The sequence below is a fragment of the Notolepis coatsorum genome (genome assembly GCF_963971535.1).
Source record: "Notolepis coatsorum genome assembly, chromosome: 5".
Classification (NCBI taxonomy): domain Eukaryota; kingdom Metazoa; phylum Chordata; class Actinopteri; order Aulopiformes; family Paralepididae; genus Notolepis; species Notolepis coatsorum.
The window spans coordinates 169,298,067-169,314,651 of NC_140169.1; the positions used below are offsets into that span (position 1 = coordinate 169,298,067).

General features: G+C 42.3%; 1 protein-coding gene across 1 annotated transcript in view; it reads left to right on the forward strand.

Annotated features, from left to right (window-relative positions):
- lrp1bb (low density lipoprotein receptor-related protein 1Bb) overlaps positions 1–16,585 on the forward strand; it is a gene marked incomplete at its 5' end in the record, with an annotated part of 1,188,884 nt that overhangs the window by 758,988 nt on the left and 413,311 nt on the right. Inside the window, 3 exon segments of the mRNA XM_084314368.1 lie at positions 2,304–2,531; positions 8,659–8,833; positions 9,187–9,277. Of these exon segments, the coding sequence (XP_084170494.1) occupies positions 2,304–2,531; positions 8,659–8,833; positions 9,187–9,277 (494 nt within the window).

The following is a 16,585-nucleotide window of genomic DNA, read 5'->3' on the forward strand; positions in this document are numbered from 1 at the left end:
TAATGCCAATATAGGCCGATAATATCGGACATCCCTAGTATATACCATTGTTGGGGTAACACTTCAACAACTCGGATCACATTAAAGTAATCTTCACCAATGGTGAGATGTAAACTAAGTATGTGTACACTCAATTACTGTATAGTACCTAAGTACAAGTTTACTTGTACTTCCATTTTTGTATTTCTATTTTAGGGAATTGTATATATTTTACCCCACAACATTCCAAAGGAAATTTCCAACGTTTTACTCAACTACTGTACATGTATCTGAACCCTACACTCGCTAGTTTTTCTGAGAAAAAAAGTCTTCCATCCAAAGCACTGATTTTTTTCTCTTTTTTTTTTTTTTACAATACACTTTCCAAAGTTCAAGCTTGGCGGGGTTATTAAGAGGACATCATCAGAGCCAGCATAACTGCAAAAAATAATCATAAATCATCGTTCTTTGGTGAAGTGCCCTTTTTAAAGCGGAAATCCACCCTAAAATATCATTCACATGTTGTTTCTATAATACTACAGCTCAGTTTCGATTTGTGAACATGAACACGCCTCTCCTTAAACTGGATACCAGAGAGACAAGACTCTAGAGATGATGTCATCAAGAGATCAATCATGCAGCTGATCTATAGACATGAATAGTGGAACAACTCCCAGGTCATTATACTTGGATAAGGGTGTATTTTCTGATGCTGAGCTGTAAGCCCCACATTTAAATAAAACATGTATAGCTCAAACAAAAGCTTAGTTGTTTATGTAAAGACACAGTTGTTTATGTTTTAGTAGGGCTGTCAAATTTAGTGCTATCATTTTGGAGATTAATTTAAATTATTTAAAGCATTAAAATACATTTATCTAGATTAATCTATGGAGTGAAAAATCTTCAATCTTAGCGCCGCGGATATAAGAAAGAGGTCTAGCTGAGTCAATGTTGATGGTTTTGTTGAACATTTGTATTTCACAGGAGAAAAACTGTATTCAAAGAAAGCTATTAAAATAGTCTTTGAATCTAAATATACTTTCTTTGTGTTGATTTTACATTAATTCCATGATTTTACTTAAATATCTGTTACAAGCTTCGGTTATTCGGCTATTTTTAATCTAGATGAATCTAGATTAATTGCAGAAAATTGTGAGATTAATTAGTACATTTTTGACAGCTCTAGTTTTTAGATATTGTCTTAACTGTTGACTTAACTGTCCCAAGGCAACTGGAATAGAACAATGTACATTGTGTTTTAGGGTGGATTATTAGGATACTATCAGGGTTTTTCTACTTTTACATAGAGGTAGACTCTGTAATGCCGTCAAACAGCTCCCTCTAGGCCTTGCCGTCTAGGTATTGCAGTTTGTTATAGGGGGAGGGTTTGCTATTGCTGGCCACACCTCAAGCTCTGCCAAGAGAGGTCTGGAGAAATTAACTCAATAGTTACTAAACTCCAAGCCAAACAAAGAATATATGTGTATATATATTGCAGCCACAAACGCTGCATTTAATAACGTGCGTGTATGTGCATGTGAATATATCTTGATACAATTCACATTGAACCTAAACATACAGTAGCCTACATGTAAATGGTCAATCGTGCATTTATATAGCACTTTTATCCAATACATGTTTGTTCCTCACATTCACCCAACCGTGCAAGGTGCCAACCTGCTCATCGGGAGCAATTACGAGTTAAGTGTCTTGCTCAAGGACACTTTGACATCTGGAACCTCCAGATTACCAGACGACTGCTCTACCTCCTGGTCCACTGTCACCCCCCCCCCCCCATACATATGTAATATGTGTGTATATATTAGGGCTGTCTTAAATACTTAATGGGATTCGAATATGAAAATAAAATTTGAATATATAAATATTTTATTTATTTTTTTATTATAATTTTTCATTTTTATTTTTTTCAAAATCAACTCTGCCTCTCTTTGTTAACTACAACAAGCAATGCTGTTTGTTTTTTAAGACGAGGTCGGACTCGGCACTGACAGATTTGTGTTCATTGTGCTGCTTTTATAAAGCCTCAAATGACGGCTTACAATATTTCATGAAATATGTGTTTCGTTTGTCTAAGATTTAAAAAGGTTTAAACTTTACAGCATTGACAAAGTTGAACAAAGTGTTGTACAAGTCCCACAACATAATTTTTTTTTATAAATAAATACATATAATTATTTATAAATTTTTTAATGATTATTGGCCTCGAAGCTTCGAATTCCAAAGAAAATTCGAAGGTCAGCCCTAGTATATATATATTTATTGTATACCTCTGACACTCATCTTCTTCACACCCTCTCCCCCAGCGTTGAAGAGGTTCCTTCTCTACGTGCGGAGGTCAGAGATCCGCGGCGTGGACATAGAGAACCCCTACATGAACGTCATGACGGCGCTGACGGTGCCAGACATCGATGACGTCACGGTGGTGGACTATGATGCCCTGGAGGAGCGGATCTACTGGGCCGACGTCAAGACCCAGGCCATCAAACGGGCCTTCATCAATGGAACCCACCTGGAGACAGTCATATCAGGAGGTGAGATACTGTGCATAATAATACAACAATAATAATAATAATAATAATAATAATAATAATAATAATAATAATAATAATAATAATAATAATAATAATAATAATAATAATAATAATAATAATAATAATAATAATAATAATAATAATAATAATAATAATAATTAGTGCTGCCAATAGATTAAACCAAATTAACTAATTTATCTCACAATTTTCTGTAATGAATCTAGATTAAAAATGGCATTTTTCTACTTAAGACAGAAGCTTGTAACAGATATTTACTTGAGTAAAATCATGGAATTAATGTAGAATCAACACAAAGAAAGTATATTTAGATTCAAAGACTATCTTAATAGCTTTCTTTGATCTTTGAATACAGTTTCTCTCCTGTGAAATACAAATGTTCAACAAAACCATCAACATTGACTCAGCTTTAAAGACCTCTTTCTTATATCCGCGGCGCTAACAGAAATAAAAACAATCCAGGCCTATGTTAAAATGCAGATTGGCTTAGAGGACGATAATGGCTTGTATGAACTACCAGTATGAACTAACAGCCCTAATAATAATACATCCAAGACAAGCTGTGGTGTGTATTCACTGAGAAGGGCTGGGTTCAATAGGCCTCATACGTCTGATACTGTACCTTTGCCCAACAAGAGAGTGAGAGTTCTAGATCGTAAGCATTTTTGTAGAATAGGGACTCTACATTGTCATCCCTGACACAGTCTGTTAACATGTTAATAGTTGTTAAACATGGATGGCTGATATCAATCCCTGTCTCCTGAGCCGTTCAGCCATTGTGTAGTGTGATGTGTGCCTGGTGCCAGTGTATGGCAGCCATTGGGCCTGCATATCCCAAGGTTGGGTGCTACCAGTGGTGGTGAAGGAGGCAATTTCCGCCCCCTACATTGTGGGGAGCACTTTGAGTGTCTAGAAAAGCGCTATATACATTTAATAAATTATACATGTATCTCTCAGTTGTGTGCATTCAATTCTTCTTCACTGTGTTACAATTATTAAATGACAGTTAGATGTTGTAATATGTTAAACATAAATTGACAAGCTATAGTATCCCATGCACAAACATAGACACAATGTAACCATTCCTGAAAGATTTAGACAATTTAAATTCTTAAGGCAAGGCAAGTTTATTTATATAGCATTATTGCATACATCAAAACAATTCACAGTGCTTGACTACTGTAGTAGCATGAAGTAGATGGAAAGAATAAGAATACAAGTCGAAATGCAATTATTTATTGATCATTATATATGCCATTGATGATGGCGTACAGTGTGAGTGACCCAACTGAAACAATTGGGTGTCCACAGGGACATTAGTAGAATGCAGATCATGTATGGGCTTCTAGCGAAATTGTCCCCTTAATCCAAGTGCTATCTATCCATCCACATTGGTTTGGTGTGATTCGCCTATAGTTCTGGTGGCATCTGCTGTCAGTAGGGTGACCAGGTGTCCCCCTTTTGGTTGTACTGTCCCACCATTTGAGACCGCGTCCCACATATTGGGAGGATGTCCCTCTTTTCGAAGCAAAAAAAAAATCTCGAACACAAGACATTCCTGTCAAGTGATCAAGTTTGAATATTTAAAACAGATGTTAGGTGGTAACAAGCTGGCTGCCAGTGCCAAGATGAATGTGGAGAGATATAATTCTGTATTTAATTTGTATTTATTTTGATTTAACCTTTATCTATTCGGTGAAGACGAGTTATTCTAATACAAAAAATGACATTATCTATCTGTCCCACTTTGTCCCACCAAAATCTTACTGTTGTCCTGCTTTTGGACTTTTTGCATCTGGTCACCCTAGCTGTCACTCCAATACAATGGAAGCTGAATGGCACTCAAAGCACCAAAAAGATACATTTGAAAAACGTAAATGCCAATGTCTCTTTTCAGAAATCATGACCCAGTTACTCAAGATAATCCACAGACCTTGTTGTGACATGTAGGAACTATTTTCTACCAAACTACACCCTCTCAGTTACGACTCATGTTTCTTCAACTATGTAGAGCGAGTTTATTTCCTGTTAACACGCATTTTTCCACTCATTGACGTGTCACACAATTCAAGTGAACGGTCGGTAGTTTGGGTTACATTAATAACCGTGGTTCTCTGAATTGCGCTAGTTTAAACTGCCAGTGGAGGCAAGTTTAGGTTACCATTATAACCTTGGTTCTCTGAATACCACATGCAATAAATAATGTCTTTATTAATGTAAATTTAGCTGTTTTCAACACATGTCTATAGGATTGTAATTGTACAGAGCTATTGCTAAGCTAATTGCCTACATAGCTAGCATCAACTTACTCTCAACAAACTGCTTTTCCGTTTAGATAAATGCTTGCAGGGGCAGCGCTGTTTTCAGTTGCGCTCCAAGTTGGCCATCTCAACTTTAGCCGCTGTTGCACACCGCCTGGTGTCATCGTCGTCAAAATGTGTTTAGATCATTGCATTCTCAATGAGGGTAAAGGTGTAGAGATGCTGCTAAGCCATTTAAAATAGTTTATTGAACAATTTGGTAGAAAAAAAAACATATTTATACAAGAATATACATACAAATGTATATAGAATATATGTTAAGGGTTTAACATACTGTAGGCTACTATGGAGAGGATCTTTAAAAGGGACATATTGTGAAAATGGCCATTTTGTGTGTTTTGCATTGTTTTGATAGAATGAGGGGTTGTCCCGACTCCCAACACATATCTAGATAAAATGCACATGTAGTGGCTGCTCATGTGTAAATGTCTTTTTGAACAACATGATTGCTATATGCTATTGCTGTATCTTGAGTCATATTTAGTCTGGTCTGAAAGTTGGATCTGAATTCCGTTCGACGGTACAGGTCTGCACACCACTACTGCTAGATGTACGATAATTATTGTATTTGACCAATAAAAGCAGCTCGTTCATTACAGGCACATAAACAGCCCATTGAGAACAGAATTGAAGCAGAGAGGTGTGGCTCCTAGAATGCATAATATGAGTGTCTTTTTTCAGCCCAAAAAATCAAAGACATGTTTAGGCTATCAGTGTCCACTCAAAACCTCTTTTTCAAGGCGGACCGCTTTGAAAAAAGAAGAAAAAAAAGCTTAGAGTTTTTTTTCTGGGTCTCCCCAGAGCTCGCGCCAGCCGCGGCTCCGCCCCTTCCTCGATGAGTTACATTGATGAGCGCGCTCCTTTCCAAAAAAGTTGAACGAGTTTCAACGTTATGAGCTGAGAGCGCTCCGACCAAAAACGCCCAGAGCTCATAAAACGCGAGGCGCGTCGCCGGGAAGAGGAGCGCGCCTGACGCTTCTCCAGCATAGAAATTAATGACAGAAAGGAGCTGACAACTCATAAAACGTCCCCTATGGTGGACACAAGCCCTTAGAGGACCTCACATACCTGTTTCAACTTGTTGAAAATGTAAAAGTGAAAGTACCCCTATTATGGCATAATATATCAACCAAAATTGTTTTTTGTTTCTTGTTTAGATTTTTTTGTTTAGTTTAGTTTTTTAGATGCCTTTTTACTTTAATTTTGTTTTTTAGATGTATTTTTAGAGTCAAATGTGGTATCAAGATGCATGTAATCGGCCCAATTATGTGTGTCTGAAATTGCTTTGACAAAGCACTCTGTTTTTGCCAAATGGTCTGGCATGAAATGGTATCTTTGAAAGAAGAAGACAAATTGATGTTTCAGAAGTGCTCCTCTCATTTCCTTTTGATGAATGGTTGTACAAGGCATTGAAGTTCCTCTCTTTGGGCTTCAGGGAGAGTTTTGTGACAACTGATTTTTTCTGGATGGATATGATTACAGTGGTTACCATTTTTTTTATTATTTTTTTTACCTGCAGGGTGCACAAGAAAAACAAAGAACAAAGAACTATACACATACACTATACACAGCTCATAAAACGATGCAACATAAAGTGGTTTTCTGTTTAGTTTTTGAATTGTTTCCCAAGCCATCACGCTCTTGCAAAGACATTCAATGAAGATATTCTGAACATGCTATGTTTTACTTTGAAACGGATGCTTTCCAAAATAGAATGCAATAGTTTGCTGCTCCCTTCTTATCTTGTAGGTTGACTGAATGCAGTGCTTTACAATTTAGTACTATATAGGCCTTTAGAGGATTTGTATTTCTTGCCTGACCTCGCTTCTGAGAACATTCTGACGAAGAGAATGTTTATAAAACTCGCTTTGACTTGAATCTGGCTTTTTATAAATTTTATTTTTTTTATTATCTTTTCCCCCCTCCTTTTTCCATTTTTCTCCCATCCCAATGTTAGTCGTTATGCCAATTCCCACTCCCCTTCCTGGTCGTTGCACACTGAGTCTACCCCCTACCATCAGTCTGGGAGGGCGGAGACTATCGCATGCTTCCTCCGACACATGTGTAGCCAGCCCACCGCTTCTTTTCACCTGGCAGCGCGGACTCTCACTGGGGGAGTGTAACATGTGGAAGGTCACACTACCTCCCCCAGATCCTTCCCTCGCTGTGCAGGCTCCCCGACCGTTGTTTTACAACGACCAGGACCCACCCCACCGGCTTCCCACCCGCTAACACTACCAATTGTGTCAGTATGGACGGCCGACCAAGCCGGAGGCACCGCAGCTGGATTCAATCCCACTGTCTCTGCGGTGGTAGACAGACGCTTAGTCCGCTGTGCTACCCGGCCGCCCTTGAATCTGGCTTTTAACGAGATCCACTCTGCATCAATTTATCTGGTCTGGTCACGTACCGGCCATGAGGGAGAGCAGCTTCTTCAGCTGTAGAGCAGAGGCCAGTGAAACAAACCGTACACAACAGCACAGCACACAGCAGCATGTCAGACACTGGCAAGCAGGGAAACACTGGCAAGCAGGGAGACACTGGTTTGTAGCTGCTGATGATTTTGAGAAATTCATGAACAGAGATGGAAAGCCGACTTTCCACTCCCCCACCACCCCACAAATCACACTACGGTATATATTTTTGTATCCACTTTTTTCTCCTCCTTTTTCTATTTTTCTCCCATCCTAATTTAGCCGTGCCAATTCTCCCCTCCCCTGTCTTGACCATTGCTCGCATGTGCCCCCCACTGGCCGGTTGTAGGGAGGATAGAAGCCCATCACATGTCCCCTCCGATACATGTGGAGGCAGCCAGTCACATCTTTTCACCTGCCAGCGCGGACTCTCATTGGCGAGGCGTAACGTGTAGGAGGCTCACACTGCACCCGCCATTTTCCTGTCTTTGCTGTGCAGGCGCCCCAACCGACCTGTAGGAGTCGCTGTTCACAATGACCAGACTACCACCCATCGACTTCCCTCCCGCTAACTCTGCCAATTGAGTCAGTATGTCGGCCGGCCCAAGCCGGATACAACGCTGACAGCCGGATTCGATACCGGTGTCTCTTGCGTTTGTGACAAGCGCAATGTCCGCTGCGCCACCCAGCCGCCATGGAAATCACACTATATATATCTATAGCTAGGCTATTCTTGCAAGAGTCCTCAAAATAAAATAAATAAAGGGCACCCAAGTGGCGACCCATGTAACACGCTGCGTCGCGAATCGGCCGACCCGGGTTCGATTCCCGGACCCGGCGTCCTTTGCCGAATGTCTTCCCCCCGCTCTGTCTCCCGTTCTTCCTCTATCTCACACTCTACCGGACTGCCCGGTAGTACAAACAAATAAAAATCAACCAAAAACATCATCAAAACAAAACAAAAAAAATATATGTAGCTACAATTGCTGATGAAATCATGGCATGTATTAAGCATCATTGTAATTTAACAAATCAAAATAACATAATAAAATAAGATGTACAACATTCTACAACAAAAACTGTAATTGGGAACTCTACAACTACACGTTAGATTTGGATGTAGTTATATAGATGTACATCGAAGTATATCTATTACAATGTTCTATCATATGTCTTAACAATTACTGTGTATTTCAAATGCAGTCCATACCTCAGGACCAACCAGGTTATTTTGAAAATGTATCGATCTATTCCCCCCCGCCTCATCTGACCGATGGTTTCCAATGCTGACCAACTCTAAACCTGTTTTTGAAGTGACAGTCTTTCTGCTGTGTCTCACCCCCCCCCCCCATCCTCTCCATCTCCCCCCATCAGACATACTGAACTGCCGCGGTCTGGCTTTAGACTGGCTCTCCAGGAACTTATACTGGCTCAGCTCTGAAAACGACGAGTCGCAAATCAATGCGGCTCGCCTTGATGGCTCCCTGAAGACCTCCATCATCCACGGGATTGATAAACCACGGTGCCTCGTGGTGCACCCCGCCAAGGGGTAAGTAGATTAGAGCAACAGCATCTGGTCTCTCCATCATTCCCTCGGCTCCCAAACGTATATCATTAGGAGAGCTTACTAAAATGCCTTACCTGTGTAGAAATGAAAGAAACAAAATCCCCTGTCAAGGAGAAGAGAATGAATGATTCCGACCTTGTCAAGTGCTCGCCAATGAATCATGACAAGGGCATCAGATGAACTGTAAATCTATTGGGCGTCCATTCGGCTTCAGCTCTCATTAGCAGCGACAGGACGTTCATTGAGTATGTTGTAAACCTCAGGATGGATTTTTAGCCCTAATGGGATCGCTAACCGCGTGCCTCCGCCCCCCCCCCCCCCCCCCACACACACAGGAAACTCTATTGGACAGATGGCAACACCATCAACATGGCCAACATGGATGGAAGTAACAGCAAGGTGCTGCACCAGAACCAGAGGGAACCTGTTGGTGAGTTTTGGTTTCCGAAATGGCAGCATCGGTATAGGTCTGGTCATGGAACATTGTGGGTGCATGTTGCTACTGTCCAGGTATGCACCAAGATCAATACTGGAATTGATCTGGTAAATAGCAATCTCAAGGCATTTCTCTCAAAGCACTCTGTATTAATCCCTGCATCAATCTGGTTTTAGAGCTTAAACATAGCACTACTTCAGCTATGACATTAGTTGTAAATGACATAATATCTGCTTGGTACCAAAGGACATTTTGTGCCGTCCTTTTCATAGATCTATAAAAAAAAAGTTCTATGCAGTTGATCATTCTCTGCTTTTAGAAAGATGATATAGTATTGATAAAAATGTTGTTGGTTTCACAGTGTCTGAGAGACTTGAAGACAGAGTGCGCCCAGTCTGAGTTCTTGCCGCTAACGATATACATTCCACAGGGATCAATTACATTTACATTTAGTCATTTAGCTCATTTAGTCTTAACCCGAACATGCGATCGTTACAAAAAGCTTGTTTCAGGTTCGGTAAAATAGACATAGAATGCACCTTACCTTAGCCAGAATGTACTCCAAAAAGAATAATTCCAATGATCCCATTGGCGATCGCGATTACTCGTTATATGTAATTACTTGTGTATATGGGAAACTATAGGTTTTGAGGTGAGAAGATCTCCTAGCGATTGCTCTGCAAGAGCTCCTCCCCCTCAGAGCGAGTCAGGACAGAGAGAGATCAGGACAGACACGGTCTGAACTAGACTATCAGAGTTCAAAAGGTAGGCAATACTGCCACCTGGTGAGATTCGATCGTCATTGCAATTCCAACGTAGGCATATGTGTCACGCACAGCTAGAGGGCTCCGGCTGACCGTATAGAACGGGGATCAAAGGAAAAAGATCAAAGGATCAAAATCCGAGAAATCTCGGGTATGCCGCTCAACGCATGGCGAGATAACCCGACTTATCTCGGGTATGGCCCCCGATGAATTACTCATAAGGGGGCATCTTTAAGTGGCTGTCAAGCAGTGATGCCGGTAACGCGTTACTAAGTAACGCGTTATTGTAATCTGATTACTTTTCCCCGAAAATAGTAATCTAACGCGTTAATCTTTAAAAGCCAGTAATCTGATTGCAGTTACTTGTCCAAGTGGCTGTGCGTTACTATTTCGTTACTATCTCATCATAAATTCATAATGCAGGCGGAATGCAGTATTTTATTTCGTTTTCGACAGTCAAAAATACATTTTTGAGCTGTTTTTCTTATTTGGGAGTGACGTGGTGTGGCAGTGAAAGGGTTACACAAGAATGTGTCCCGCGGCGTGACTGGACTCTCTGTCTGTGAGTGACTCTGCTTTGGCCCAATCACATTCCCCATCCACAGTCTGCGAATCAGAGGCAGAGTAGGGCGGGTCTTCACAGCACGTCATGTGACATATGCGCCAATCGTGTGACAGCAGGGCTCCGTTGCATTCGTCTGAGAATTCCACCCCAAAACGCTTACAGGAAGAAAAAACGCGGCTTATTATTATTACCGAGGCGCGCGGCTTATTATATTATTAAAACAGCTACTTGTGGGCACTCATAAAAACACCGTGGTCTACAAGTTGTTTAGCGAGAGGATGGTGGTAATGTGCTTCAATAGAACAATGGATCAATGCCATGTCAAAACTCGGCTCCGCTGATCTGAAGGGCTCCGCAGTACACACACAGACACACACACACGCGCGCGCGCACACACGGGATCGCAGCAGCCACACACACATTTCCACTGTCCAATAGACAAGCGCCCTTTTCGACCGCGTGACATTGTTCAGAAGAGGCTTGTTCGAGATGGATTTCGGTTCGCCTCGAAAGTAGACGAGAGTAGCCGAGTGAAGCCGGGGGAGGAGTTAAGAGGGCGGACACTGCCGATTTCACGAGAGCCTCTCGCCTAGTCTCGCGCGGCAGATACGCTTTCACGTCACCACACACACATTACACACCTGTCCAGCTCATCATAATGCGATGGCCGTGTGCAAAATTAGATCAGATTCAAATGTACAGCACACCATATACTGCTACAGTGGAATATACTATTCATATACCATAATGTATACCATCTTGTAGCGCGCTCCTGGCCGCACGCATAACATAATAAGGTTTTCAATCAATCAAACGTCTCATAACTCCCTGGCTGTCACATGGCTGGTGACTGACAACTTTTCTGAACCAATAGGCGCTTTGCGCGACCGTAGCAAGTCGCTTCCCAGCCGGGAGCAGCCGGGAGCAGCCGGCTGAGAGGTACTGTGGAGCCTCGCTCTGAAGGCTGCGCGCGGCTCGCTCCCGCGGGAGTTCCGCGCCTCGCCTCGTCAGACTTTCAGAGCAAATCGGACAACATTCTAACCGTCATGCAACGCGCTTGGCGAGGCCGTAGTAAAACCTGCGCAGATCTGCGTCTGCCTATCCCATCTTGAACATTAGGCTTGTTCAAGATGGGATAGGCGGACGCAGATCTGCGCAGGTTTTACTACGGCCTCGCCAAGCGCGTTGCATGACGGTTAGAATGTTGTCCGATTTGCTCTGAAAAACTGACGAGGCGAGGCGCGGAACTCCCGCGGGAGCGAGCCGCGCGCAGCATTCAGAGCGAGGCTCCACAGTACCTCTCAGCCGGCTGCTCCCGGCTGGGAAGCAACTTGCTACGGTCGCGCAAAGCGCCTATTGGCTCAGAAAAGTTGTCAGTCACCAGCCATGTGACAGCCAGGGAGTTATGAGACGTTTGATTGATTGAAAACTTTATTATGTTATGCGTTATCAACTTATCATCATATCATCATGATAAACTTCAAGCTGTCAGACACACACACACACACACACATACATACAGCAGTGTGTTGTGTGTGCGTGCGGCCAGGAGCGCGCAATAAGATGGTATACATTATGGTATATGAATAGTATATTCCACTATAGCAGTATATGGTGTGCTGTACATTTGAATCTGATCTAATTTTGCACACGGCCATCGCATTATAATACGCTGGACAGGTGTGTAATGTGTGTGTGGTGGTGACGTGAAAGCGTATCTGCCGTGCGAGACTAGGCGAGAGGCTCTCGTGAAATCGGCAGTGTCCGCCCTCTTAACTCCTCCCCCGGCTTCACTCGGCTACTCTCGTCTACTAGTCGAGGCAAACCGAAATCCATCTTGAACAAGCCTAAAGTCTCGGTCCGCCTCTGTGTGAAAGCAGGCGAACCAAATGAAGAATGCAACAATGTTGCAACTTCACCCCCAGAACCGCACCGAGTCCACCAAAACTATATGTGAAAGCGACCTAAACGTAAATACTGTCTACCGCTAAAAACAGCACATCCAATTGCATTGAAAGCATCTGGAATCACAACACTAGCCGACGCTTCGACTAGGTACAGGAGGACTCGGAGGCCAGCCAAACAGCAAAAGAGAGAGATTGTTTCTTTCCCTATTGATTAATGTATATTTGATGGTGGCAGAGCAAAAGCTCTTATTTGCCAGATTTACAGTTAATTTACATGTTAAAGAGAGACTGATTGTATGTTTATAGAGAGACATTTATAAAAACAATTTAATAGTTACAGTTGATATAATTGAATAGTTCAGCCTGCATTTGTTAGATGTGAATGGATACACTGGTTTTGTAAAACCACTGGCTGGCTGCTCTAATGCTGTGAGCATCATATACTGTTGCTTTACCATACTTGATGGTACAGAAGCTGAAGCACTAGTTTAACAATTTACGTTATGTGCAGAGAAACAAGTTAAAAACAATTTATGCACTTTCAATAAAGCGTTTTAAAAAAACTGTTGGGGGAACGACGACGACTTCGTAACCTAGTTACTTTCAAAGTAACTAAGTTACTCTGATAATCAAGTAATCAGTAAAGTAACTTGGATTACTTTTTAAAGGAGTAATCAGTAATCAGTAATCGGATTACTTTTACAAGTAATCTGTGGCATCACTGCTGTCAAGTACATTTTCATGTGGATGACACATATGTATGTGGATGATTGTGTATTGCTAACTCTGTACAACTCCATTGAGAACATGCAACTTCCCGGTAACACTCTACAATAAAGGTACATTAATTAACATTAGGCATTTATTAACAGTTAACTAATGTCTCTAGTAATCATGTTAACCTAACATGCACATAACTAAGGTATTCATTTATATATAATTACATCGTAAAAAGATGATGTGAAGTTGAAAACATGTATCCCTTACAGTATGTATAATAGGCCTACATCAGAAATGCTGAATACGCATTACATAACTATATTTGAAGAAACCTTGTGATTTTGGTGACCCCATGACCTTTCCTTTAGCACCACCATCATGCCAAAATGTTCAAATCATCAGTTTGATCCCACACAAAAGCCAATGTGTGTCCCTGCCGAAATGTCCTCGAGCAAGACACTGAACCCCTACCTACTCTGAGGGAAGAGTAAATGTGTGCTGTGACCCCCCGGTGGACTTGTTTTTATTTGTTGTGTTGCTTAGAAGGAAATCCCTTCCTTAATTATACTGTGCATAATATGGCAATAGGAGTATGTCTAATTGAAGCGTGACCTAAATCCACCTAAATTATTAAACTGGTACAGGTTGCTTTTGTATGGGATTTGTGAGTCTCGGGAGTAAATTGATCAAAACAAACAATTAAGTAATACAATTACTCTGTGTAAACTATTAGGGTTATGGAAAAAAAAATTCCAGCTGACAGCAGTGATATGAAGAGATTGGTTCCAAAAGTAGATGTCCAGTTCGATTTTGCCACCTGCTCTTACCAGCCAACCCCCGGCCCACATGTACTGTACCAGGGCAAGTATTTTGGGCTTCATTGACCCTGATCCCGGTCCAAGTGACACAGGTCTTCCCATGCCTCAGCTGAGGCTTCCCATTATATTACGGGAACTCCTGTACGATCTTAGACCTGACGTCCAAACAATAGCATTCGTTGATGACGGGTAATGTGGGGAAGACATGTGGAAGGTGGGAGAGACGACATGATTACCTTCAACCTTAACTTAACCTGGTGTCGCTTACCCTTCCCCCGTCTCTTGGCTTTTGACGTCTATCTCTTGAAACCCCTTTCACCCCCCACCAATTGATGCACGCCTGAGTAAACGATTGCAACCCGCATGCACAAAAAAACAATCAGCAGGGCCTGGTGTCTCCGGCAGCTGTTGTCAACACACCTCAAGGTCAAGCTCTCCCTTTCTCATACAAACACGGCCATTGTTTTCCATGTATTTCCTCGCGCTCTCGCGAGCCTGTCAGCGATGCCGATAGCAGGGGGGCGCCATATTTCACCACCTTCATTTATGATTACGGGGTGGATCAGGGGACGAGAGTAAATGAATGACGCGTTGTGACTGTGAACCGGTCGCACATAAATCCAACACGCGGCAGGGAGACAGAGAGCTGTCGGGACGCGCACAATTGAAATCGCCCCCCAGTTGCCGCCATCAATAGTGGCATTCTATCAAAAAACCATCATGTGTGGCCAGGAAATGGATTTCAATTGCAAGTAGTCCCTCCCTCTCTGGTCTGATTATTTATGAAGCCAACTGGAGGTCATATAGAGATGTCCTCAGCAGGGACCAACCACACACAAACACATACTGCACAGTAGGTCTATCAACACTCTGACAAACGCTGGGTAATATACTATTGAGTGTTTGTTTTAACCTACTGGGACCAGTACCACGTCGAACAGTGAAATGAGAGGCTGGAAGATTTAGACTATTTCAATGTGGATACGGTGAAACTGCTCAACCAGACGAACCCGGGAAGTAGCGCTCCTCATTCCGGGTTCTCTGCAGCCCGGGTCGTATAGAACGCCAGTCCCACTGTGAAAATGCAGGAGAGACCCGTCTTGTTATGGATAATTGGTGGTGTTTTGTAACTCGCAGGTGTTGCAGAGATATTGAGGAAAAACACTGAATTGTGTGGCTTTTTCTCTACAGGTGCACATCATTTAAAACAGATCCACAACATTTCAGTTCAAGTGAAAGAAATTCATTGTAGACACACAATTATGCACAGACTCAACATAAACATAAAAAGCTGTAAATAAAGTGTTGTGTTTGATTAGATAAGATATAATATAAGATATTCCTTTATTGATCCCCTTGGGGAAATTCAGGCATCATAGCAGCATGGGGGAGGGAGGGAGGGGAGGTACAGGTATGGACAGGGTAATAGTATAAAGACATAAATATAGGCACTACAATTATATCATGCAACATGCAATACATATGTAGACCTACCATTATTATTATGTTAAACTACACTATAGATTACATTTCTAGGCCCTGCAAAAAAACATATAAACTGATACGCACGCATACGTATCACGACAGAAATAAGTCCTTTACATTATTTGACTGCTTATGACGTAACGAGGGGTGTCCCGTTCCCTAGGTAAAGGTTTCAATCCCTTCCCCTTCTCCGTTGTGAAGGGCCACTACCCAGTCGAGGGCACTCCAAAACTAGGGGTAGGCCAAGGGAAGGGAATTGGTACTATGTACATCAAACGATACATGTATGTTTCAATCTCCTGCACAACAACACGTTTTCCACCAACAACTTGCTAAACTGGATTAAAAAAACATATATTTATATTAACCCTTTCACCGCCGCACTACCAAAAACGGTTAACCCTTTCACTGCGACAATACACAGAGGGTTAACCCTTTCACTGCCACACGACAGAAGGTTAACCCTTTACATGTGATACTAAAAAGGGTTAACCTTCTGTCGTGTGGCAGTGAAAGGGTTAAAAAAACATTTCCCAGCCTCTGATCAGCAGGTGATCTTCCACATGCGGTGTAATTTTTGGACGAGGAACACGATGGTGGTGCTAGTTATTTCATGCGACCATGGGAATAAACACCACATGATGCATACCGCCCGGTGCCGGGCTCAGAACGTGACACAGATCCTGCTCCATTTCTGCTGCTGGACAACGCAAACTCACTCTCACTGATATTCTCTGATATCGCCAACCCCATCTTTAAATGAGCGCCCGGCCGTGCATTAAACCAGTGTACCCTGAGGTACTGAACAATGTTTGTGTCATCTCAGGGTACTCACAGTACACTGCTGCTAATCAAATCAAAATGACAGCCCAGAGAACCAGCAGCCGTTAACCACGTTAACTCTCTCTCTCTCTCTCTCTCTCTCTCTCTCTCTCTCTCTCTCTCTCTCTCTCTCTCTCTCTCTCTCTCTCTCTCTCTCTCTCTCTCTCTCTCTCTCTCTCTCTCTCTCTCTCTCTCTCTCTCTCTCTCTCTCTCTCTC